This window comes from Myiozetetes cayanensis, unplaced genomic scaffold, assembly GCF_022539395.1.
Source record: "Myiozetetes cayanensis isolate MyiCay16 unplaced genomic scaffold, myiCay2020 scf5-8, whole genome shotgun sequence".
Taxonomy (NCBI): Eukaryota; Metazoa; Chordata; class Aves; order Passeriformes; family Tyrannidae; genus Myiozetetes; species Myiozetetes cayanensis.
In genome coordinates, this window is record NW_026087742.1 from 31,557,759 (window position 1) to 31,582,259 (window position 24,501).

Sequence of the window (24,501 nt, forward strand, 5' to 3'; positions counted from 1 at the left end):
ATGCTCACAAGTGAAAAGCAGTGGCACTGTGTAAATAAAATTGTGGCTTTGTTGGAATAGAAGGAATCTGATACTTTTGTAACTTTTTCTTGATTCATAAAAAACTTAACATTTTTGTACTTCATCCACCACCATGTGCTTTTCTGTTTCTTTACGTTTGCAGTCTTGTGCCCAATGCTGCTGTACAGCTGTGGGTGCCCATAATCCCAGCACAGAACACTGTACTTTGGGTTCATTTTCAAAACAAATAAAGTAGGGTCAGCAACACTTTATTGGTTTAACATGCATGAGCACATTTAGAAAGTAATAACCTGAGAGTAGATGTTCTCTCTCTTGGCAGAATCTCTACACCAAGGACTCCATTCAAAAGTAGAGTAAAACTATAGTCCCCTTTATATAGAAAGAAAAAGAAATCAAGAAAAAGATTTTTTAAGTTTTTATATTGCCAAAATATCACTGGATTTTAATTTGCATATAGATAACCACAAAAAATACATATAACTATAAAAAAGAATTGTACACAGCCCACCAAAACATGAGAAGCGTGTGACAAAGGCACACTAAAATTCTATGCCTTTACCACACAGTCATTTTTCCTATTTAAAAAGTATTGGCCTCGTTTTCAAACCAAAGTCATAATCACTAAATCCCTGACAACAATCTCCATTGTGGGCAAAGCTGCAAACCTTAAATCACATGAATGATTCAGAAAACACATGTTTAATCCTTGAAGGGTGCTGTTTCTCCACACAGGTATTATTTACACTTAACTCTCAAAGATGGGAAATGAAAGAATTAACTCGGGGGATAATACACAAATATATTTGATCCTTGATCCCCAAATCTTGTAATGAAATATGGCAGTCTGTGTGTAATGCTGCTGAGAGAACCAGAATTTTTGAAGACATAACCTGACTGTTACATGTTTGTCTTGCAGTGAACTAAAGTACACATCAAAATACAGATCAAAATATTGGCAAAATGCAGATCAGGAGTGAGTTTTCTAATAAGCTTTTAACAACAGAGATACTTCTTTGCATTTCCTCCTTGGAGAACCTGGCAAATAAAGAATGGTATTAGCTCATAGTACACTGATTTAAGTAGCTTTTGAAGTTAAGCAGTAGTTTTGCCTTGCGAATCTTGTAGAGGGAGAGCAGACATAATTTAATGGACTAATTTTGAGTTTAAGAGATTGAAAGCTCCAGTCTTCTGGGTGACTCAGCCTCTTGGCAATAATGTGAGATTATGCTGGAGGCTGGAGCCTCTCTGAACCTCAGTGACCTGGCTTATCTATACAACATGGAAAGCAAAGCTGTTATCTGAAAGCACAACAGGTGTACGAGGCAATAGGAAATCTAAATTATTAACAAAACTGGGCTTGGTCAGAGATTTTCCATATCACATCATTCTTTCCCCTTCTGTATTTGAATGTATGATTGTTGGATTTAATGAGGCAGAAGAAAAAAAACCGCAAAAACAAAACAAACAACAACAAAAAAACCCCAACCAAACCAACAAACAAATAAACAAAAATCCCTATCAGACTTCTTGTAGAACACAGATTTTTATTTTGAAGATTCTTGGAGGTTTTATGTTGTTTTTTATTTTTGGGTTGTTTTTGTTTTTCTTTTTCCTGGTAGATAAATAGGAGTTTAGGGCTTCCATGGGGAACTGTTACTTAGTTACCTTCCTCCCTTCCTTATTTTGTTTAATTTTTTTTTTTTTCCACAGTAGTCAACCTTTGAGTTATAATCCCTACTTTTCCACTCAATTTTTAGTCTGCACTGTTGATACTCAAGGTTTGCAAAAAGCCTTCCTCTTGCTAAAATTCTTTCTTGGTTTCTACATTCATACATAACTTTGTGTGAGAGACTTTTCTTACAGAACACTTTAGCAGTTATAATTAAGAATAATTACACAATATCAGCAATATGGGAGATTTTTATTCACCCTACAATACTAAGTCTAATCAGATTTTATGTATTCTTACTATAGATATTTTCAGAATCACTACAGATTGGACCCCAAAATATAAAAAAGGAATTCAGATTAAAAGAATGTTGTGTCCTCTAATCTCCCACAAATCTATTTGTACCAGTCACTTCCTCATCCTATATGATCATATTCATGCAAAGCTGCCCATAACTCCTCTGACTAAAAACAACAAAAAAAAGTTACACCAGAGTACAAGAGGAATGAATGTTGCTCACCAGGAAAGAAATTACCTTTGTGCATTTACTAATCTTGTGACCCTGTAAGATCATACTGTGCATGTTGACTTTGACCCTGGAGAACAAGAACTTGTTTCTCAGAGACTGAGAGCATGAATGGCAAGTGGAGTTTTCATCAGAGTATCCAGATATAATGACAAATTATCCTCTAGATATCACTTGGAGTAGAAGAACTAAAGAATACCTGTATCAAAAGTACAACCTCATGTTTAGTTATAGTGTTATAGTTAAAAGAGCTCAGGCAGTAGTTAATCCATCACAACTTCATGCACTTTGCTCCAGGGGGTAAGTTACACTTGCAGATAAAATTAAAAACTTGTTCCTAGTCTAATTTTGTTTTTCTTCATCTCCCAGGTAGTGTATCTTATTGTGCTTCTCTCTACTAGTTTAAAGAGCCTTTTCATACCAGAGAACTTTTTCCTATGCAGGGCATATTGACTTTCTTTTTGATAAGATTCCTAGCCTGAGTTGCTTCAGTCTTTCAGTCTTCTATGGAAATGTTCCAGTGAAATGTTCCTGATGTTTAGTTAGTCAACCATGTATTTTGAACCTTTCTCTCCCAGTCCTTCCACTCCAAAATAGTTCCACACAAAGTCAGGCATCTTTGAGGCACAACAGAAGTCATCAAAGAACTAAGGGGAACAGGAATTTACTGTCACCACTGTTAGGTACTATCATTCTGTCTGTTTACTATCTTCTTATCTCAGATTTCCTGTCTTTGGACATCCAAAATTTCTCAGATGGCAAAGGGCTGACTGAAGGGAAACCTCACAGGCTTTTCACATTTTTATTTTAAAATTTGAATTTTCTTTTCCATCAAAAATTTTTTATATGAAAACATACAACACATTTGGTCCAAGATAGATAGCTGGTATATAATATAAGATTTATTTAGATAATATAGGATGTATTTTGTTCTTTTTTTTTAGTTCTCTGATGTATATAGAAAAACATTTAAAATAATTTGCTCTCTCAAGGCTCTTTGGAGACTTTGTTAAAAGGCAAGAAAATCAATTGTTTATATAACAACATCATTTCATTCCAGGTATAAGCTGAAGCACACACTTATTTATCAATAACTTGGCTTCTATGAAATGTAGGCGAATAAAATAAAAATAATAAATAAAATATTCTGTATCTATAAAGCAAGTTCTACACCACACTTCAAACAAATTTTGAGTGGCAAATAAAAACCTTTTTATTACTGTAGCACAATGAAGCACAGAGATGATTAATGTATTATCAGAAGCCCCACAGATAAAAGAAGTAAACTGAGATGAGCCTGAGTCCCTCTTGTCCTATTTAGTGCTTTTTCACAGAACTTACTAAACTTTGTGAGGATCAGAGCTGCCTTAATTTCTTTTAAATTCAGTCTGCAGAGAAGTTATTCCATAGCAACTTTTGTTGAATAATGTATTTGGATGAAGATTGCTCAACCAGCTCTATGAATGTACAATGTTTGAAACTGTATGTGAATATACATTGTAAGATGCACAAGTACTAGAAGTAGTTCATGGGCTCTTCACAGCAAGTAATCACTTATCAAGCCACATGACATCAAGGTACATGATCACAACAACATCAGTTCAATGCTAAAAGTGATTTTCTGAAGAAACTGTGACAGTTGGTTTATAGATAACTGCATGGCTTTTGCTGTCAATTTTAAATAATGAGCTATAATAATAATAAAAATAAAACAAAAAAAATGCAACCCCCCCAAAAAAAATCCAAAGCTCTTGTGGGAAAAAGTGTCTTGAGGGAGCTATTTGATTCCTAACATTTCAATAAAGGATTTAATAATTTAACTCTTGAAAACCCAAGAGCTTTCATCCTGCTTAGCTGAAAACTTAAAGTATACAGAACTAAACTAAACCAGAGATTTATATTCAGCTAATGCCTCAGAACTCAGTAAGGAAACCTGTATATTCACAAATTTTACATTATTTGTACTTTGTGCCAATGACCTTTTTCTCAATGTATGGGTGTATAAGAACAAGGTCAACACCAGAGCCTTTCCTACCTGTTTGTGTTTGGACTAATTTGTATACATTCTTCTTCGAATTTACCTCTTCAAATGAGGAAGGAATTTTATGTGCTATAGTGACTTAAAGGAAGATAAGCAACATTCTGAATCAATTATTTGTTTTAAACTCGTTATGAAATTATGTATAGAGTATTTAAACAAGAAACAGTGAGCCCCAAAGACCATGCAGTTAATCTTGGTGATTTAGTGGCACCAGCTGAATAACAGTGGTGTGATGTCAAATCAAAAACTAGGAAGATGGAAGGAAAGGGTAATAGGCAGAAATTGGATGATATTTACATGCATATGTGTACTGGAATTGCCAGAGCTGGATTTCTATCACCTCCTTCAGGTAAGTTTGAGGACAGACATAATTAACTGATTACATTAAAATGGAATGATCAAAGGGAAGTACATACTGATGGTGTTCAGCAGAATGATATGGAGAGCTGAGAAACCTCAACATCTTCCATTCTGAGGTCTGTGAGAGGATTCAGTATTACAAAGTAATACTGAAGTAAATACAAAAGTAAAATAAGTCAAAGTATAGCAAGAAGAAATTACAAAAGAGACCACCAATGCTCCAAAGGATGACCTGAGAATCATCCAAGGGTACTCAGTTTTGCTCATAACTGCAATATGGAACTAGAGATGTTCATACAGGAGAAGATGTTCAAAGAGAAGTTGAACCAAAGACTCCTAAGCATCTCATCACTTAACCTGGTAATGTATGCAGGCTTTTTTCTACAGTCAGCAAGAAAAGCAAGGTATTTCTGAAAGCTTCCACAGGGCCAGCCTGAGATCTTAACCTTTCCTACTACCTTTGTAAAGCAAATCAGGTCACTTCCATGCTGATGATATGGAGCAGGCCAAGGGTCTGGGGAGAAGGAGAAGCTTGGGCCAACCCATTACTCACATCTTCTTCTTCCAAAATCCTTTATCAACAGCCTACATATATTATGAGCTTTTATATAGATGTACAACATATTTCAAACCTAATACAATGTCTAAGTTGTCATTTGATTTCAAAGATCTTTCTGTTTTGACAGTATGTGCTTTGGAGTTGACTTTTGAAGTAATCACGGAGTGGCTGTAGTAAGTGCCAGGAGACAGGGGACCTAAGATCTTAGCTCTTCACAGCTTTAGGGAATTTGAACCAGGAGACACCTCAACATAAACTCTTCCAGAGGACACTTTTAGGAAAATTTCTCTTTATTCTTCTTGCTTGAGCAGAGCCATGGCACAAGACAAATGCAAAAGGTCATGCAGATGTAAAAAACAATGAAAAAGGAGATTGGCTGTAGCTGTGGTCCAAACATAACTTACAAATGATGAAAAAAGTTTTTATATTATCTCTTTTCTCCATTTCTACTGAATTTAGCTGAGAGATAGGTACCTATTTATTCAGCAGGGACAGGCATGTTGCTTTACAAATACAATGACATTACTTCAGATTCCTAGAGAAAGCCGTGGGTACCTCAAGAAGGAGAAACATTATTTCTTTGACTGTTGACACTCAAATTATACCTACATGTTATGTTAGGGGTCTGAACTTTTGTTGGTTTGACACTTCTATAAAAGTTCATAATGTATTTCTTATGATTTATCAGATGAGGTCAACAAATGCCTATTCATAACTCCTGTTATGCACCTGTCTTGAGGGGGATTTAGGAAAAAAAAAAGTGATTTCCTTCTTTTCTGATGGTGAGAATTAATTACAAAAGATAGATTTCTGTTGTCTTCTTTAAGAGAGTGAGGAAGTCTAAAAATACCTACTTACTTTCTGATGTTTCTCAGGATTCAAGTATTTCAAATAATTTTAGTCTTTCTTAAACATGCAATTTATAGATGCAATGTTTAAATAAACTTCCACTTTGCTGTTTGCATAAGTGCCGCTACATTATATTTCCTCTCTTTATTTATTTTCTTAATCCTAGGCAATGAAAATATTTGGATGGTCATCTCTACTCTGGAAGGGAAACAAACAATGTAAACATTGAAACAAACAAGTATGTTTGAGGGACTGATGGGTGAGGATTAAAACTGAAGAGAGGAAGGAAAAAGAAAAAAACTGAAGAATGATCCTAAAGGAGAAAGGGAAAATGAAAAAGAAAATAGAAAGACAGAAATCTGTAAAAGCAAAAGGGATCAGTACTGGGGTAAGAGAAAGCAAGTGACAGGGAAAGAACAACAAAGCAGAACTGACTGAAGTGGAGTTTAAAAGGGAGACTTCAAATATCTCTAGGTCTCACCATGTGAGTTTTTGTTTACTGGTTTGGGTTTTTTTGAACACCTTCACAAAGGAAGGGACAAATTTTATTTGCAATGTTGTCATAAAAGTAAAAGTATAAATCTGCCAAAACCTTGCAATATGTGCTTATTAGAAAAAATTAAATATGTGACAAATCCAGTCTGATTTCATTAGTATATATTTCCAATAACAGCAAGAGCAAAAAGAGGTGAGATTTTTAGAGGAAGTGGTAAGAAATAGTAGTGGTAAATGAAGATTTATTTTTTTCTATAAAGGAAAAAATAAATACTCCAAAGAGAAGGAAAAATTCAAGAAGACATAAAACTAGAAAGAAGTTAAATTCAAATATGACATGGAGGAGATGGAAAACAATCAAAAATATAGTATAATCACCTATCAATAATTTTTAAAATTTATTAATTATATCACCCATCTTAATCTCATCACAATATCACATATGAATGCCTAAAGGCCAGAAAGGGTTTAATTTCACCTGTTCTACCCAACGGGTAACTGAAGGATGATGATATCAAGTCATTATTTCCTTTCAGCAGTTTGTCCCTGCTTTTCCTGTGACAGGAAAAAAAAATGCTGTGCAATGGAGCACTCAGTTCATGGATCCCAATATCAGCTTTGGAAGGGTGCACTGTTGCCCCAGGTTGTTTACCTCTGCTGTGAAAAGAGACTAGCCAAAGTAGATGGCACAGCTCCATGAAACTTCTTCTCTCCCCTATCTTCTCAAAAGCCCACATAAATCACCCTGTAGCCTCTGTCTATATTAGTGCTCTGTTTTCTGATGATAAAATATCCCTGTCCTTTCATGCACAGATAGGCTAAGTACTAGAGAAGGGATATGGCCTTTCAAGGCAGAGACGAGCAAAGTTTTAGAAACAACAAAACAGTCTGACCTCTGAAATGCTTATGAGCATCAGGAACTCAGATTTTAAAAGTGCTCCTGCTCTTCTCTGATGTATCTTGACCACAAATTGATATTCGTTTGATTACTTTGGCTGATATAAAGTTCTTTTGAATCATTGCAAAAGTATAGTTATTGGGAAGGAGAAATTGCACGTTGAAAATAATGAAGCTTGAAAGTGATATTGACATGCATTATTTTATTTTTTTTACTATTTGTAAATAGTCAATACCAGTTTCACATTCAATTAGACCTATGTCTCTATGAAGGGTTTGTCTGACAGATTCATAAGCCTCTAACTAAACTCCAGTGACCTCCCATACAGACGCCCTCAAGTAAGGAACAAACAGAATAAGAAATATTGAGGGGAAGAGGGATTAGCTTTCTCAAGTATTTTGTAACATTGGAGAAACTGTCCTTGTGATATTAATGAAATGAAGGCTGAGCGTTTCGATAGGGAAGACAATAAATAAATAGAGATAAAAGTAATCCCACTCTATAATCCTATTACAAACTCTTTCAAAAGATAGAACTTTTCTCCAGACCTTGCAGAAAGGTGGAAAGTCTTATTTCAGGAAAAGATAGGTACAGCGTGGCATCTGCATTGAGACTTATTTTAATTTTGAAATTACCCAAAATTAATCAGAATAAATTAGCATCATTGTGCTGTCAGATGCAAAGATGAAAAGCTTTTTGATTACTGTTACGAAACCATCAACAGCGAAAAGTGTAGTTTTAGCAGCGTGTATAAGAACATCTGTTCTGAGATCCCTGAAGCTGGCAGTGCTGCCTTGTGTACCTCTGAAGAGAAGTAATTACATCATGGAGAATACAAAACTATAGAAAAGAACAAGCAAGACTCCATGGCTAGCAGAAGAGAGATGCTATGTTACAGATATCAGAGTTCATATCCACCACCTAGTTGCTGATTTGGTCAGGTAGAGCATATAATTAATCCAAGCAAAAGGAAAGATATGGTAAAGGAGATCAGCAGTTTGGAAAGTTATGTGGTAGTTCTTTCTGGTTCACATGCTAAAAGACTGGTAGTGAGATATTTCCACTTTCATGAAGATGTTACTGAGATTGCAATCAGAAGTCCCTTAGTTTCTTTACAACAAAACATTGTTTTTCATGGAAAGAGAACTGTGATAAATTCTGAAAAGCAAGCACAATAGCATTAAAAAAAAAAAAAAAAAAAAAAAAAGATGGACAAGAAGAAGTTTGGTTTTCATGTTGTCTGTACAAACAATTGCACCAATCACTTTTTCCATCATACTTACAATATCTTGGTACTGCCATAGTTTCTGGCTTCATACAAACCGCAGATAATATTTTCCCATTCATGTTTTCCCCATTTCATGTAACTTGAAAAGTTCCAGGGAAACATACTGGTGAACTCAGTCTTATTTTCAAGCATCCTATAAAGACTTCTTAGACCATGAAATCTTAAAAAAAATTTGTTTATAATGTTTTGGGCACAGATAGTAATTGCCAAAACATTCACCAGATTTATTTATCTGCTTTCTGGAGAAAATTAGGTATAGACACAAGACTGTTATAGTTTGGATCACAATGCTTTTTTGTAAAACAAGAATTAGAAAGCTTTTTTAAAATGTACACAAAAAAAAGAAGTTTAGATCCACAGAGAATACATAAAATGATTTTAGGATGGGATAGGTTGAAATCCAAATAGCAGGGCAAGATCAAAAAACAAATAGGATTCTGTATATACTGTGGAAGAAGACATGAAAAGATATTGAAGCTTGAGGGAAGGATAGAATGAATAAAGGCAAAACTAATAATTTATTTACCAATCCAGACATTTAAAATTCTAATTTATGTACTCATCTATCTCACTTTATGCTGTGTGTAACAAAACTTTCATCAATACAATATAAAGACATCAAGTCCTTGAGCTTTGTCCTCCTCTCCCCTGGAAGCACTGAAGGATATTTTATTAATGATTGCTCCTGCCTCAGATCTCCCTCTCCTGAAGGTGAGGAGGCAGTGAAAAAGCTGAGCAAGGGCCATTGTTATCATCCTTGGCTCTGATCTTTTTCCTTCAGTCTGTATCTAGAAATGGGTTTGGAATTATCTGAAGGGAAATGAGCTCACTGAGGAAATTATCAGTCTGAAGAAACCAAATAACAGGAACAATCAACACCGCCTCCCATCTCCCCCCCACCCCCCCCCAAAAAAAAAAGAAAGGCCCCAAACAAACTCAGCAGCTAAGATCCCCCGTTTCTTTCAGGATACTTTCTTTTCATGGTGTTTCCAGCTGGAAGAGTTATCTCTGTAACTGTTCTAATCTTGGTCCACGTTGGCAGGGCATGCAGCTGAACAGCATAGCTGCTGTGGCATGAGCATGATAGTTCCCATCTGCTTCCCTCAAGGGCCTTTTGGGTCTCCCTTGATGCAGCACCACAGCACTGGACATTATGGAAGCCTTAGTTTTACAGCGTGTTGTAATGTGCCTCCAAGCACTGTGTTATGAGTTTAATCACTCTCTCTCCTGCTGTGCAGTTTGACCCCACTGTTTATACATGCTAATAATCATATCAATTCATATTACCCAGACATTCTTGTATGTCTGCTCTTAACATGTATTTCGTTGTCAAAAATATTTTAAGATATCAGTTAAAACTATTATCTTCACCTTTTATCTAATATAGTAAATTGTTATTTCAAAGCATTTCGTAAACTTATTACTCTGAAGCCAGTACACTCCAAGAATAAGTGAATCATTGGTTTTATAGATGGGACTGAAACTCTCACAATAGTAATTTATAGTCTAGACATTATCTAAATTCAGGCAGAAAGGATATACAGCATAAAAATACTTGAGCTGAGACCTTTAGAATAGATTCATCAAATACATTGTTTGATAAAACACGACAGGATTTTTTTGAATATATTTTGTCAACTTCATGTGAAACTTCATAGTAATATAAAACATTTGAAGAAAACATCCTTAGAAACAACTCAAAACTGATGACAGCAATAGCAAATCATTAAAAAGGCAAATTTTTGATCTGAATAGTCAACTTAAGAAGATTTTCTACAGATAGATTCATGTACCCACACCTCTTTACATTTTGATCACCAGCATGCTAATCCACTTCCAAGAAAATCAAACAAATAAGCATAAAATATATTTCAAACAAAAGTATCCATTTCTTTAAGAGATATTTAACCACTAAATTGTTATACTGAAATCCTAACACAAATAAACCTGATTCAGAATGTAATTTATTTACCTTCATTGTATGTTTCCAAACCTTAATTTTTCCCTCAGGTTGTCATTCTTCATTTGCCTGTCTAAAAGCATATTCTGTTTCCATGTCACACTAACTATGACTTGCAAAAAATGTTTTTAATCAAATTTTAGCATTCTCAAGTGAAAGATCCTTTAGCTGAGAGTTGATATTTATGATCTCTGTACATTTTTGTCTGTTTTAGCCCCATTTTCTTCAGTTCAAACATATTATAAAACTGTCAGTCTTATACAAAACTTGTAAAATCACAAAGAACCTAAACTTGATTTATTATTTAAGTACATTGTTTTCATTGAATGTATTTTTATTCTATATTAAGTAAGATGGAAGGATCTAGAGTGGTGCATAAGTCAGGCAAAAATGTATATTATTTCAGATGTTCTGAAATGTTAAGGAGGACTAGTCACAGAAATCTCTGGAAGATGAAAGTTACTGATTAAGAAAAAAAGGCAGTGAAACAATACATGCAAGTTTTGATTTCAGATCTCTTACTGGAGAGTGTTTCTCTCAAGCTTGGGGCTTGGAGACATATTTTCCAAATGGCACTTAAAATGCTGAAAAAGGTTCCTAAATGCCAATTTCAGTTTTGAATTGACCATGATCAGGATAATTGAGTGCATAGAAGGATATGCCCCAGCTACAACTAAGGATACAGCAACTTTCACAATATCTTTACTTTCAGATGTCGACAGTATCAACAGAATTTGAGCTACAAAACTGGAAAGATACAGGATTAAGAAAGAAATAATGGATTTAATGACAGTTAGGTGAACATCTATCAAAGCATTCCTGAAAGTATCTGCATAACATTGCATGTGCCTTCTGTGTTTCCACAGAGAGGTAAGTAACAGAGCTGAGGTTACCACAGATAGTACTAGAGGGAAAAAGCAGCCTACAAAGTAAAGAAGCAGCAGGTAGAGATGTGAACTATCCCAGTCAGTGATGTGAGCTGTGCTATTTTCTCTGCAGTTCCCTGTTGAGCTGCAGAGGTAAGTACTGGGTGTAGTCCATAGTAAAGGAAGGGAAGTCACAGAAGACATCACCAGCGATCCAAGAAGAAGCCACGGGACCATCCCAGCTATTCTGAACTTGATTTGCAGCAGCAGCCATTGGCTGACATTGATTATTTTTACACAGTAGAGTACATAGAGCCAAGTACTGAACCACAAGCTGGCGTGGTTTACAAACATCCATACAGCACCAAAGACTTTGTACACCAAAGCCAACTTAAACACATCTGTAAAGTAGAGACTATGGATGTGCATCAGTACTGTCACCTGCAAGATAAATCTCGATGTGCTCAGAAAGATCAGGATCATATCAGCAGGAGAAATTTTTTTACTTTTGATCCAGTTAATGGCATTAACAGTTGTAATAAATCCATTTCCAATAAATCCAACAACAACTTCAACAGCTACAATACTTATTGAAATTATAAGAACTGGTGGCAACATCTTGCTGCTTTGGTAGCCTCTGCCTGATTATCCTATGTAGCTGTGCAAGAAGCTGGGCAGTTCCATTGGTATCTGACTAGTCCCAGCTCCAGTCTGCTCACCTTATATATAGGAACAAAAAGACATCTTGAAATGGATCTGGAAATGAGTGTGGAAAATTAGTATTGACGTTTTTCCTGAATGTGCAAATCAGGGAAAGATTTAATAATTAACTCTAACCTTTTACATGCGTAAGATTTGCCTATGTTTTTCCTTAGGGATGTGAGATAGCCACCTGTCTTTTGTCCAGTTGTTTATATTCTTATCTAGAGTGGCAGAAAGCTCAGTGGCTCTCTGATTACAACAATACCTGCCAGTGCGGAAAAGGAGTTGCCCCAACAGAGGCAGCAAACATGTCAGGTGATAAGTGGTCTTATATTGTAACTAGTATCTTTCTAGTATCTTTCTAGTATCTTTCATACTGTGTTGAAGGTCTATAAATCATAACTAGACCAATTAGTTGCAACTGCTTTAACATGAAGAAAATTATACACCCCTCAGCCTTATTCTAGAGGAGCACTCCAGACAACAAAGACGTATTTACCCAAGGGCTATTGCTACATTTAGCTGACCACTTCTTATATGTGGGCATATATATGGGATCAAAAGGTGTCAATGGCCAGTTATACAATGAGCAGTGATGACAGGCTAGAGGACAGGCTATAGGCTGATGACAGTCAAGTAGAGGAGGCCATCTAGCAGAACTCTGGTCCAAGTCCAGCCTTCTCCAGCTATATCAGTGTCTAAGCCTCTATCTCACCTGCCTGCCATGCAGTTTATTAGCCCAGATCATGGATTTAGACCTGTTCTGCTTTATAGAGTGAAAATCTCTCACCCATCTTCATCCATGGCTTTAGCTAGATGCTCTAATGAGCACAGAAGTCCAGAACAGTGGTGGGCCTCATTAATTTGCATTTGCATTAGTTCTTATTTGTAAAGAAATATTTCTGGGTTTACAGAACCTCACCTTCTCAATCCCAGGCCAATTAATCCAATCTGTGAATACAGTATTGACACATTTATGTTGCCAATGGATAATTTCTTGAAATAGAGAAATATGAAATACAGTGAAGACTTTGACAACAGAGTAAGAAGCAGTTGAGATAAATTGGCTGCTGGAAAAAATTTAGAAGTTTTTGGCTATAAAATATTTATTGGTTTTGTTAGAAAGTTGACACATATTTCTGTAGTCCATTTCTCAACAGAGTAAAATGTCTTAAAGTAAAAGGTAGACAAAGCTTCTAATCTGGATGTGGTAAAAACTGTCAGTTGGATTTACTGTTTATCATTACATCCATGCTTCATGGTTTTATTGAATTGTTAAGAAGAGAAACAGATAGCTCTAATAACCTATTCATTAACCTATTGCAATGAAAAGGTGGATTTAAAATCTCCATAGTTTTTGCTTGTCAGTAATTCATTAATATTAAACTTAGCTAGTAATCTCAAAAACTAGGAGCTTTCTTCTCTAACACCTGAACATACTTTTGTCATCACAACAACGCAAATTTTTTAAAAAGGAATTTAGTCACATTTTCAAAATATTGTATATCAAATTCAGATTTTAAAAGGTCCTAAAGAATAAAACAAAGAACCAAAAAAATTTAAACTGAGAATATATTGGTATGTTCGCTTTTTCTATCATTCTGTCATTCTTCACCAGAAGTATCAAAAATAGTGGAAAAGGCACAATTTACTAGGAAAAAAAAGATAAAGTGTAACTCACTGACTACTGTGTATTTCAAAGCTATATGCCTAAATCTTCTTTTATGCAGAATATGTATTACATAATTACAGTATTTAGTTACCTCAAATATGTAGGTTTTAAGTTACTCAAGGGAACATGAAAATAACACTTTATTTTTACATACTTACAAAAAATCAGCACTGCAATTACAAAGTGAAAAAATCTACAACAGAAAATATAGTCTAGAAAACTGCATGACTAAAGCAAATTCTCAGGTGTTCCAACACACAGTTACAAAATTCTGTTCTATCTCCATATGCACCATCAATAATGAAAATTTTAAAGAAAACCATATCTGATCTTTACATACTCATTTCATTTTCCTGTAAATGAGGCCCAAAATGGGAGAAACTGAGAATAAAGTAACATACCTACTGATGCCTTAGAGTTTTGATTTTTTTAAATTTTATAGATTTTAGAAGTAGCTATGAAGTGAATGTAGATTTTAAAGTAGTAGCATACTATCCCTTACCCTTTAACACAGCAGTTACACACAGCAAACCCTGTTATCCATTCTCATATCAATCCCCCTGAATTCCATTAGCCTGTTTAGTCCCATTTTCAAGGCAGAATTGTAGAGAACACCCTAAAATCTGTGCAAGAAGACACAGATATAGACACAACGACCTTCAGGCCCAGAGCTTTGGAAAGCCTCCAAGAACAGCACATACTCTGAGGAAGATTAAGATCAGGCAAAGGGGGTCCCAAAACTCCCTCAGACTCAATTCCAGAAAGGCATGGCAGGGGGTAGAATCAGGGCAGTGGCCAGACCGGGATTGGGTGGAAATCATTGTAAAAGTTCTAACACTTGTGTTTGAGGAAAAACATGTGGGTTTGTATTCCTGACGCCTAGTTAAAACCTTTTGTATCCTTATCTTACCCCCTACCTAATTTGGCTTACAGGTTTTTTCCTCCACAGTGTTTTAGGTAACACTACAAAGGAACATTTTGTTGTTGAGGATTCCTACCAACTCCTTCAGAAAGTAGCTGTCACTCAACCTATGTACCCTGGGAGTACTTAAGTCTTCATGACTTGGGTAAAAGAAAAAGCCAGTTACTCAGTGCTCTGTCAGCGACCTCTCTCTAATGCGATCTGCTCCCAGGAATGAATGGCTTCTAAATAAATATTTTTCTCTTGTTTTGTCTCTCCGCAGCTCAAGAGCTCCCTCATGATCTGTACTGGTGTTATGATCTTCAGGGGTTCTCCAGAGGTTAATGGATACTCGTGATATTCACCTGTGTGCACCATGATACAAAAGGCTAGTGAATGTGTCACAGCAACCTGGACCTGACTACACCTGATGCTGGCTCTACACTAGAAATCATCACAGTCTCCTCTCCTGGTATACAGATCCTTGAATTTGCTTGCTTCCCTTCTTGCCCTTTCCTAACCTCACAGATAGGGTTGCCACGTTAATGTGATAAGACACAAGAGACCCTAAAATATGTCAGTTCCTTGTACTTATTGTCTGAGGGAGCACTTCTGTGAGTTTATAAAACCAACTGAGTCACAAAGTAAAGCAGACTAGAATTTCTTAAAAATAATCATAGGACAATGATAACATGACACAAATAATAAATACTGGAGAGAAGCATCTGAATTTATACAAAAATTTCCCTTGCAAAAAAAATCTCACTGCACTCAGAGAAGTCAGGTTCAGCTCACAGGATAACAGCTTTCCTCCTTGATTCATGCATTCCAATAAACAACAGTAATAAATATGCTTCACACAACCTCTACAATGGTTTTAACTGTTTGAAGTAGTTAGAGACGATATTGCAGCAGAGTAAACAGTTTCCGAATCTTGTAAAACACTGCTTAGTAAGCTCATACAGAGATCCACAGTTAACCAGTTTACTGGTATCTGGTTAATATTTTGGCATTTTACTGTGAGTAAGAAGTGTGTGAATATGATACTGGAAGATTTATTTGTGGTGTTGTTCAGGAAAATGCATATCTTGGAAATGTCACTGAGGAATCATCCTACTATGGTCATTGTTTCAATATCTTTAGTGAAAAGTAATTGTCTACAGTTTTATTAGCAATAGAAAAAATTAGAATATGTCCATTAGGACTGCCTTTTTCTTTTCATAAAATTGTTGCTACTATTGTTTGAATCAATAGCTTTAATTGTGTTGTGACAGGTACTCAGACTGCCTTCACCCTTCATTATCCTCACTCATCTCTCATGCTGCAGCTTTTGGTGCCCTCATCAACACCAATCAAAATTCAGATTAACTTAAAAAAACCCACATTGTAATGTGATAGCTCCAGCACATTCAGAAAACAAACAAACAAGCAAAGACCAAAATTCAACACGTTAGAGATGCACAGACATTATAGCACTTTTCAGTTCCTAAAGTGGCTATAAAAGAGGTTTTGATAAGGGTATGGAGTGAAAGAAAAATGGGAAACAGACTTAAGATGGAGAAGGGTAGATTTAGATTAGATATTAAGAAGAAATTCTTTCCTGTGAGGGTAGTGAAACACTGGAATAGGTTTTCCAGAGAGTCTAGGAACTCCCCATTCCTGAAGGTGTTCAGAGACAGACTGGATAGAGCTTTGAGGAACCTAGTGGAAGGTATCTTTGCCCACAGTAGGGAGGGTTGGAACTAGATGATCCTTAAGGTCCCACCCAAACCAAGCCATTCTGTGATAACTCAGGGCTGGGATCTTGCTCTTTCCCTCCTGTCTTTGTCTAAAAGCTAAAGAATTCTCAACTGTAATCTTAGAATTTCATTTTGAGATTATATCCAGAAAGAAAAATCTTAGAAGAATTTGAACCTTTCACCCATATCCTAATTTTATCATGGTTTTTGTGTTTGAAAAGTGTTGACCATTTGATGATGATTAGTGTGTTATTCTACCACAACTGATTTATAGGATGTGCAAAACAGTTCAAGTAACTAAAAATGAACATAACATTGATTACAAAGATTCCTTTTCCTGATGAAAGGAGACAAGCATATGAGAAAAAAATTTTTTTCTTATCATGTGTGATAGAAAAAAAAATAATAAAAAAAATTATTTATTTTGTGTTGGAGGAAGGACATTGTTTCCAGACCATCATAGTTAATTTAATTCCAGTCATCTAAGTAGCTGCAAGAGCTTCATGGCATTTGTTCACCTCTACATCATGAGCTCCTTAGCAAATAAGCTTTTTACGCCCTGTAGTAAATTGCACAAAACATTTATAAGGTGTTGTATCATAAAGTCCATCTCTAATAGAGACCTCTTAACACCAGCATAAGACAGTGAAGCACAACTACCACTAAGATCCTTACAGTAAAATAATTGGATATAACAAATCATGGGAGGTTACTTCTTGTAAAAGATGCACAAACAGTCCTACAAAAAAAAAACTTGCAAAGAACATTATATAGGAGATCTGTGTTTAACAAATGTGCCCAGAATCAGCATTCTTCGTTCTACTACTCTCTGCTTGCATCTGCAACTCTTTTTAAAATGATTTATCAGGTGTTCCTCACATATCTGACAAGGTAGAGAAGACTTGTGAACCTCAATAAAATATCCTGTCTGTGGTAAATAACAATAAAATTATGCTACCGTTTAACACATTCCTGATGTTATATTGTACAAAGAAGTAGTGTTGCAAAATATCTCAAAAATGAGTGTGAAAGGGTGATAATTTATTTACCATTAATTTACAAGTTGTCATGCTGCTGCCATTATTCTACTGGAGATAATGTACTGTTAATTTCATATCACACAATTAGTTGGGTTTTTGTTTTTTGTTGTGGTTTTTTTTTTTAAAGAAAGACTGTCAAAATGGAAACCCCATCAGATACAACTAATAAAAAGAGTCCTCTGAAATTCTTGCAAGAGGTCAAGAACATCAAGCCCTGTAACACAGATGAAAAGGAAGATGAAACTTTCATTTTAAAGCAGTAAGAATGCACATAACCCAAAATAAAGGAGAAGGTGATAGCAACAAGTTAGTGATGATTATCGGTTGCTCTTTACCATGAAAAAAATATCAATATACATCTTCACTGTCTCAAGACTGTATTTGTAAAGATGAGTTTCTGTTTTGCACCAACCAAAGTACGAATAGTTGGTAGACCTTCTCTGATCACGCTGTTTCCTGCTATTTAGAGAGTCAATATGTCAAAAGGAATGAAGCATTTTACTGAGCCAGATTTCTCTACAACCATACTTTCTATAAAATAAGATTAAAGAAAGACAGTGAATTTAGCTTACTCTATTAAAGAAAATGTTAAAATATTACAGTAAAATGAGACACTGAGTTACAAAATTATAGAACAATTATCAAGCTTGTGTTTGGCAATATACTCTCCTTAACTGGTCCAGCTTCTCAATGGATTTAGGAAATTGTCTTTTCCTCTTTCTCCTCCTTGAGATGTGCTTTGTCCTAAAGTCTGTCTGGCTTCAACAACTCTAGTTGTTGAAATTGGAATTGTTTTTCATATGTTCTTAACAAAACCAAAAGGTTAGAAAACTGTTTCTGTCTTCTCTTTCCCCAGACCATAGCTGCAAGTACAGACCTTTCATTTTCTATAACCATTGCATCTTGTATTTACTGTATGCCTTTCCATACAGATGGATTTTTCTGTTCACAGTTTTCAGGGACTACAGTGAAACTTCATGCAAAGTGATGGTTTCATTAGACTCAACACTTACAACTTGTGTTTAGCTTCATTTGAGGAATAATACACATTTCTAACACAGGTGATAGACTTGTATATTGGAACCTATTTTCTGAGTCAAGTTCCTTTATTCTATTTTATGTTAGATTTCAGGTATTCTGCCACCACCAGCAGTTATCCATGTTGTGACCCCAGCTTGGGAGTACCATTCTTAAAAGTTGTCCCTGTTCATGACAATCTTCTTGGCATACACCTGGCCTTAAGATTGTTTATAGACTATCAAGACCTAAAGATAAACACAATCCTTATGATGGATTTTTGTTACAAGTTGAACTATTTTACTTAATCACAGTCTGTACAGATAAAGCACATGAAACAGAACCCATCTCTTCACTTTCACTAGCACTCCAACTCTCTTTCTTCACTATCTACTTATTCCTGAATCATGATAAAAAGTACTAGGGAGTGATAAAAATAATTTAAAAGAAGATACATATGTAGGGTTAAAAAATACTTTCAGCTTCTTACAGTGCAGAGGTGGACTGAAGAAATGAGAGGTGTTGAAGAGTTAAGTCACTTTCTAAAATGCAAAAAGTAAAAATGAATACCACTGTACAACACTTAAGTGTGCCTTTTATTGTGAGGACAGTGAGAACTGAATCGATTCAGTAACTTCTGTCTAGGGTAGGATTGATTTTCAGTGTCTGCGTCTGCCCAAATTTCTAAGATAGCAAACCACAAACCTTCCTAAACCACAGACTCACAGATCATTTTGGTTGGAAAAGACCTTTTAAATAATCAACTCCAGCTGTTTCCACATGTAGGCATTTAAATTAACTCCTACTCTGAGACTAAAGGCCACTGGCTGAAGTGACCTACAGTGTCTACAGGTCTGTCAAGTTTTTTCCTTCCTTTCTTCTTCATCATAATGGATTTTAAATGTTTAAAATATATGTGTTGCTATTAGAAAGTTGTCACCCATTTCCAAATGCGTCTGGAACACAGTTCATTCCTTGAAAATACTTTTTAATGTTTAAGTGAAATAGTTTAATGTAAACTACTTTATATATAATTTTCCATCTAAAAAAAAAAGATCTTTGACATTCTTTTAGGAACGCTTCTGCAGTCTTTGTAAATGATAACTGAAATAGAGAAAATACAAATCTCTGTTTCCTGTTGCAATGAATCTATCAGATGGAAGTACTCAGTGAAAAAAATATGTGGGGATATCATTAAGGACTGCAACCTCAGGATGCTGCATAGGCAAACTCAAATAAATATATTTTAGTTATAAAATTTTAAGTGTTTGCTTTTGACAATTCTACAACTTGAGTGTAAACGTGCCTTTTAGTATATATAAGTATTAAGTATATCAGACTTTTTGCAGGCCATCACCATTTGATCACCCTCAGCAAACAGCTTCACACTGATACGATGCTGGATTCCCTTGTGTTTGTACAACCAATGTGCCATATTGACAGCCTACTGCAATTCAAATCCCTTTGACAATACTCTACGCCACCTGTGCTGCAAATTTAAATTAATCCTGATTTTCATTGCTTACTTACATTGACTATAGCAGAGAGAAAGTGTTATCTATTCTGAAAGACTCACACTGGAGTACCTCTTCATAGTCAGTGTGAAGAAAGCAAAAATCTGTATCTGATAAGCTTTTTTTTTAATGCACTCCATCTAAGTTACAGTTTTGTAGAATGTTAAAGTTGGGTTTACTCAGTTTTTTTAGTTTGGGTTCCTAGATGTAAAGAAAATTTAAAAAATAAACTCTAGTCTCTTATTTATTTTGCACTAAGTAGATGTCACATTTGTGACATTTGCTTGGGGTAGCACGATATAGTGAAATCCATTATCAGCATGGCTGGGTCCAGATATTATTTCTCAATATCCTATCAGCTTTTTAACTTCATATTAAGGACATGTTACTTTGTGTGATTACTACACTGAGAGGTGAATGATGCATGAAATAAAAAGCTGACACATCCTTGAGAAAATACTCAGCATAAAGATATATCTGCTTACTCCATTCAAAGAGCACAAGTGACTTTCTTTTCAGGTGAGAAGCACTGAGACAAATGACAGTCACTTCCTAGAACTGACTTGGTATATATTCAAAATCACAAAAATCTTTTGCATTTTTCCCTATGTTTTAGGTTAAAATGAAAGAAGTACAAGATAAATGTATCCAGTTATGAATTAATTTCTATTTATGTATGTTTTCTGGGACTGTTGTAGTCACAATTCCACAAAATAAAGTACTAACAAAACTTTCCACTGAGGGAAAATAGACAGTTGTAAAGAGTATAATCTGTGGGTGCATAAAAAAACTTTTACACGAAGAAGATTAATAGGGTTGATGATTTATTGCATATTCCAGTACAAGAAATATGTGGTATCAAATGTAAGAGAAATTAAAGCAAATAAAATAAGGTAATTTTCCACATAACATAGAGGGAAGATGTGAAACTCCGTGTCAGAAGATACTACCAATGTGAAAACTCTGCATGGATTCAAAGGATGAATGGACAACCACATAGAAATGAAATCAATTGGGTGTTACTTAAACACATAAAAACCATTTCTGGTTCACATAATCCTGTAAAAGTTTAATGCCTGGGAGAGTACCAGGAGAAAATAGAATTTATGTTTGCCCAGTTTGCACAATCTTCCCTAGGCTTTCTGCTGCTCTCAAGCAGAGGTAACTGCACAGATGGTACTTAGGTCCCAACCAATGTGACTGAATTAAAGTGACTTATCCTGCTTCATGATGTCTTTTCACTGTAAATTTTATGAATCATGATAATTCTTTCATGGTTTTTATTATGTCCAACTACAGGATACAGCCCCTGTGCCACATCTATGGTTACAAACATAATTACAGATATAATTACAGCTGTGGGGAAGTGAACACTTCAGAAGGGACAGTCTCTCTAGAGGAAGACCTGGATAGGCTGGAAGACAGGACTAACAAGAATATTATGATATTCAACAAGTGTGAAGTCTTGCACCTGGAAAACATAATCCAAGAGAGCAGCACTGGGATACACCTGGGTGGGGAGCAGCTCTGTGGAAAGAGGACTGGGGAGTTCTGGTGGACATGAGCTCAGTATGAATGAACAGAGTGTTGCTGCAGCAAAGAAAGCCAACAGGATGCTAGCTTCTATCAACAAGTACTTCATCAGTAGGTATAAAGAAATCATTATGCTACTCTGCTCAGCATTTGTCAGACCACACCTGAAATATTGTCTTTAATTTTTTTCCCCATTAAACAAAATGTGTGAACAGGTTGGAGAGGGTCCAGAGAAGGGCCACGAAGATGACTGAAGGCCTAGGAGGCCTGCCACATGATCAAAGGCTGAGAGAATTGGTTTTTCACCCTTGAGAAAAGAAGACTTAGGGGAGACCTTACCACTATATTCCAATATTTAAAGGGTAGCTACAAGAAGATTTCCTTTTAGAAAAGGTTCCATGGAAAATACAAGGGGTGACAAGTTGCTCCTGGGGAGATTCTAGTTGTATGCAAGAGGAACATTTTTCACAGTGAGAACAATCAGGCATTGGAATAACCTCCCTAGGGAAGTGGTGGATTCCCCATTGTTGGACACTTCGAAGATTCAGCTGGAAAGAGTCCTGGGCCATCTTATCTAGACTATGTTTTGCTTTTGCCAAGAAAGGCTGAACCAGATAATCCTTCAGATCCCCTTCCAACCTGATATTCTATTATTCTGTGATGGATTTTATTTATATTAGTGAGTGAAAGTAATCTGTATCCCAGAAAAGAGTTTAATCCCATTGTGCCAAAGGCTGTAAATATACACACAGCAGTAAGAGCAATTTTGTTCCATGTAGCATACGGAGTAAATTAGTTCCAACCACAATTTTATTGGCTTTAGAATGGCCTCCCAAATGAAACAATTTTGTTCGTTCAGAAAGATTCACATTGCTGTTTCAACTCATTACTCTTCATATCCAGTAATAAAGCAGAAGCTCAAATTCTGGTTCAGTTGTATGACTAGCACAGTAAAATACAGTGAAATTATTCTTGCTTTGCAGCGTAGTAAACAAGAGAATAAGGCTCATTTCAGAAGTGGCAATTAGTTATTCACTTCAGTCCAACTTAGGAATAACTGCTATAAGTGTTTTCATTGCAGAACACCTCATTCTTGTTTTAGATTCTGATTATTTTCATCAATGTTCAACTATTTTGCGTTTAGCTTTACTGTGCACCTCTAACTAAATCCAAGAAGGTGAAGTTGAATTTTTCTGGGGAAAGCAGAACACTTAAAAAGCTCTCCATGATCTTTGCTACAGATTTCTTTTCCCAGACTTCAGTTTTTCAAAATAATTATTATTGAAATGAGAAGAAAGTAGGAATACCCAAAAATGTTTGTCAGATTCGAAACCTGTAAATCAAAACCTGAATAGATCTGATTGTTAAGATCTTCTCAGTGCACATAGGTTACACATCGATGAATTATTAATATAAAGTGGAATAAGGACACACTTCAGTGATACATCTGAGACAGTACAATCTCTTCCCATGGCAGAGAATGGTTCATCCTTCTGCCACCTGCTGCTGGGTTGCTAGTGCCAGATCTAGTGTTCAGCAGTCTCCATCATGGGATCATACAGATTTTTTTCACTTAACTACACAGACAATTTACACTCCAAAATAAGTGTGTGTATTCTGAAAAATTAGCAAAATAAATAAGCTCAGTGACAGCACAAAGATGAGAACCAGAAGCACCTATGTGGTACAGGTGGAAGAAGAGTTGAGGAGTGTGTGGGAGAAGAGAGGGTAAAACAGAGCTGCTCTTTACATCCACAGTAAATTATTAGATAGACACAGCTAAACTCTACAAATATACAAAACCACACTTCTGGTAGGTTGCGACATAATCCTCATAGCTTCATAAACAACTTCTGGCCCCAATTAACTAATTTATCTTAGAATCCCCTGAGCCCCAGGAAGGAAAGATGCTCTGTGCTGTAGATTCAGCCAATTTGCTCTGATGAAGACACCAGGTTGTTTTGGTTATTTTACCGTAGGGTCAAAAATCCATCTGTGTGTACTAGGCAGCTTAGACCAATGTATTCACATCCTGGATGGATTAAAAATAGCAGCCTCTGTAAAGAAGCTTTTAAATGCTGTTTTAAGTCTAACCCTCAGCAGTCTGTTATCCGAGATTCATCTTCCATCTATTCTACATTCAAAGTTGGTCAAATATGGGATTCAGCTGTAAAAGCTTATTTATACAGGTTTTAAAACAGTGCTATTTCACCAATTCAATAGTTTAATGTTGCTTTCTGTTAACAAAATATATGCCAGAATTTACAGAAATGCAGTTTCTCCCTTCTTTCTATCACTCTTAGACATACACGGAGAGATTTAAGTGTTACTTTTCTATATGTATGGTGCTGAGATTTGAATCTGCTCAAAATTTATGGACTGAGAGTTTCTAGAGTTGTTTTGTGAGAGACTAGTAGCATTTCTGATATAAGCTATAGATACCCAGTTTGATACCCAGACAGCCAATACATCCCCCGCCCCTGCCCAGCTTTTTGTACCTCGATCATGACTATGGTTGCATCACATACCCTTTATTCAGAAAAAGCTTGCATCTGACTTTTTTAAGTTGGCATTGCTTATCAAGTTGCAGCAGCTACATTCTCCTCTTCATCTCCTTCTGGCTGAGCCAGAGGGTCAGTATGATGACTAAGGGCAATAAAACCCAATTTCTCATTCCGCTGTGTTTCACCAGGCTGCCTTGCTATTTTTAAGTCTGTCTTCAACACGGTGGCATGTTCTTGTCCCCATATTTCACTGTCTTTTGGGGAGTATCCGTCCCTTTATGTGATACCACGTTGCCCCCTAGTGACAAGTACTTCACTTCTCTCATGTATCTCTCCATCCAGCTCCT

General features: G+C 35.8%; 2 protein-coding genes across 2 annotated transcripts in view; both read right to left on the reverse strand.

Annotated features, from left to right (window-relative positions):
- Positions 1 to 24,501, reverse strand: part of TENM4 (teneurin transmembrane protein 4) — a 1,544,468-nt gene that overhangs the window by 1,385,058 nt on the left and 134,909 nt on the right. The gene's annotated exons all lie outside the window — the stretch shown is intronic.
- LOC126648453 (taste receptor type 2 member 40-like) lies at positions 11,185 to 12,150 on the reverse strand. The gene has a single exon (XM_050331396.1). It carries the CDS (start codon positions 12,148 to 12,150, stop codon positions 11,185 to 11,187), a length of 966 nt encoding a protein of 321 aa, XP_050187353.1.

Coding starts and splice junctions, on each gene's coding strand:
- LOC126648453 (XM_050331396.1), bottom strand. CDS start 12,150: ATGTTGCCACCAGTTCTTATAATTTCAATAAGTATTGTAGCTGTTGAA.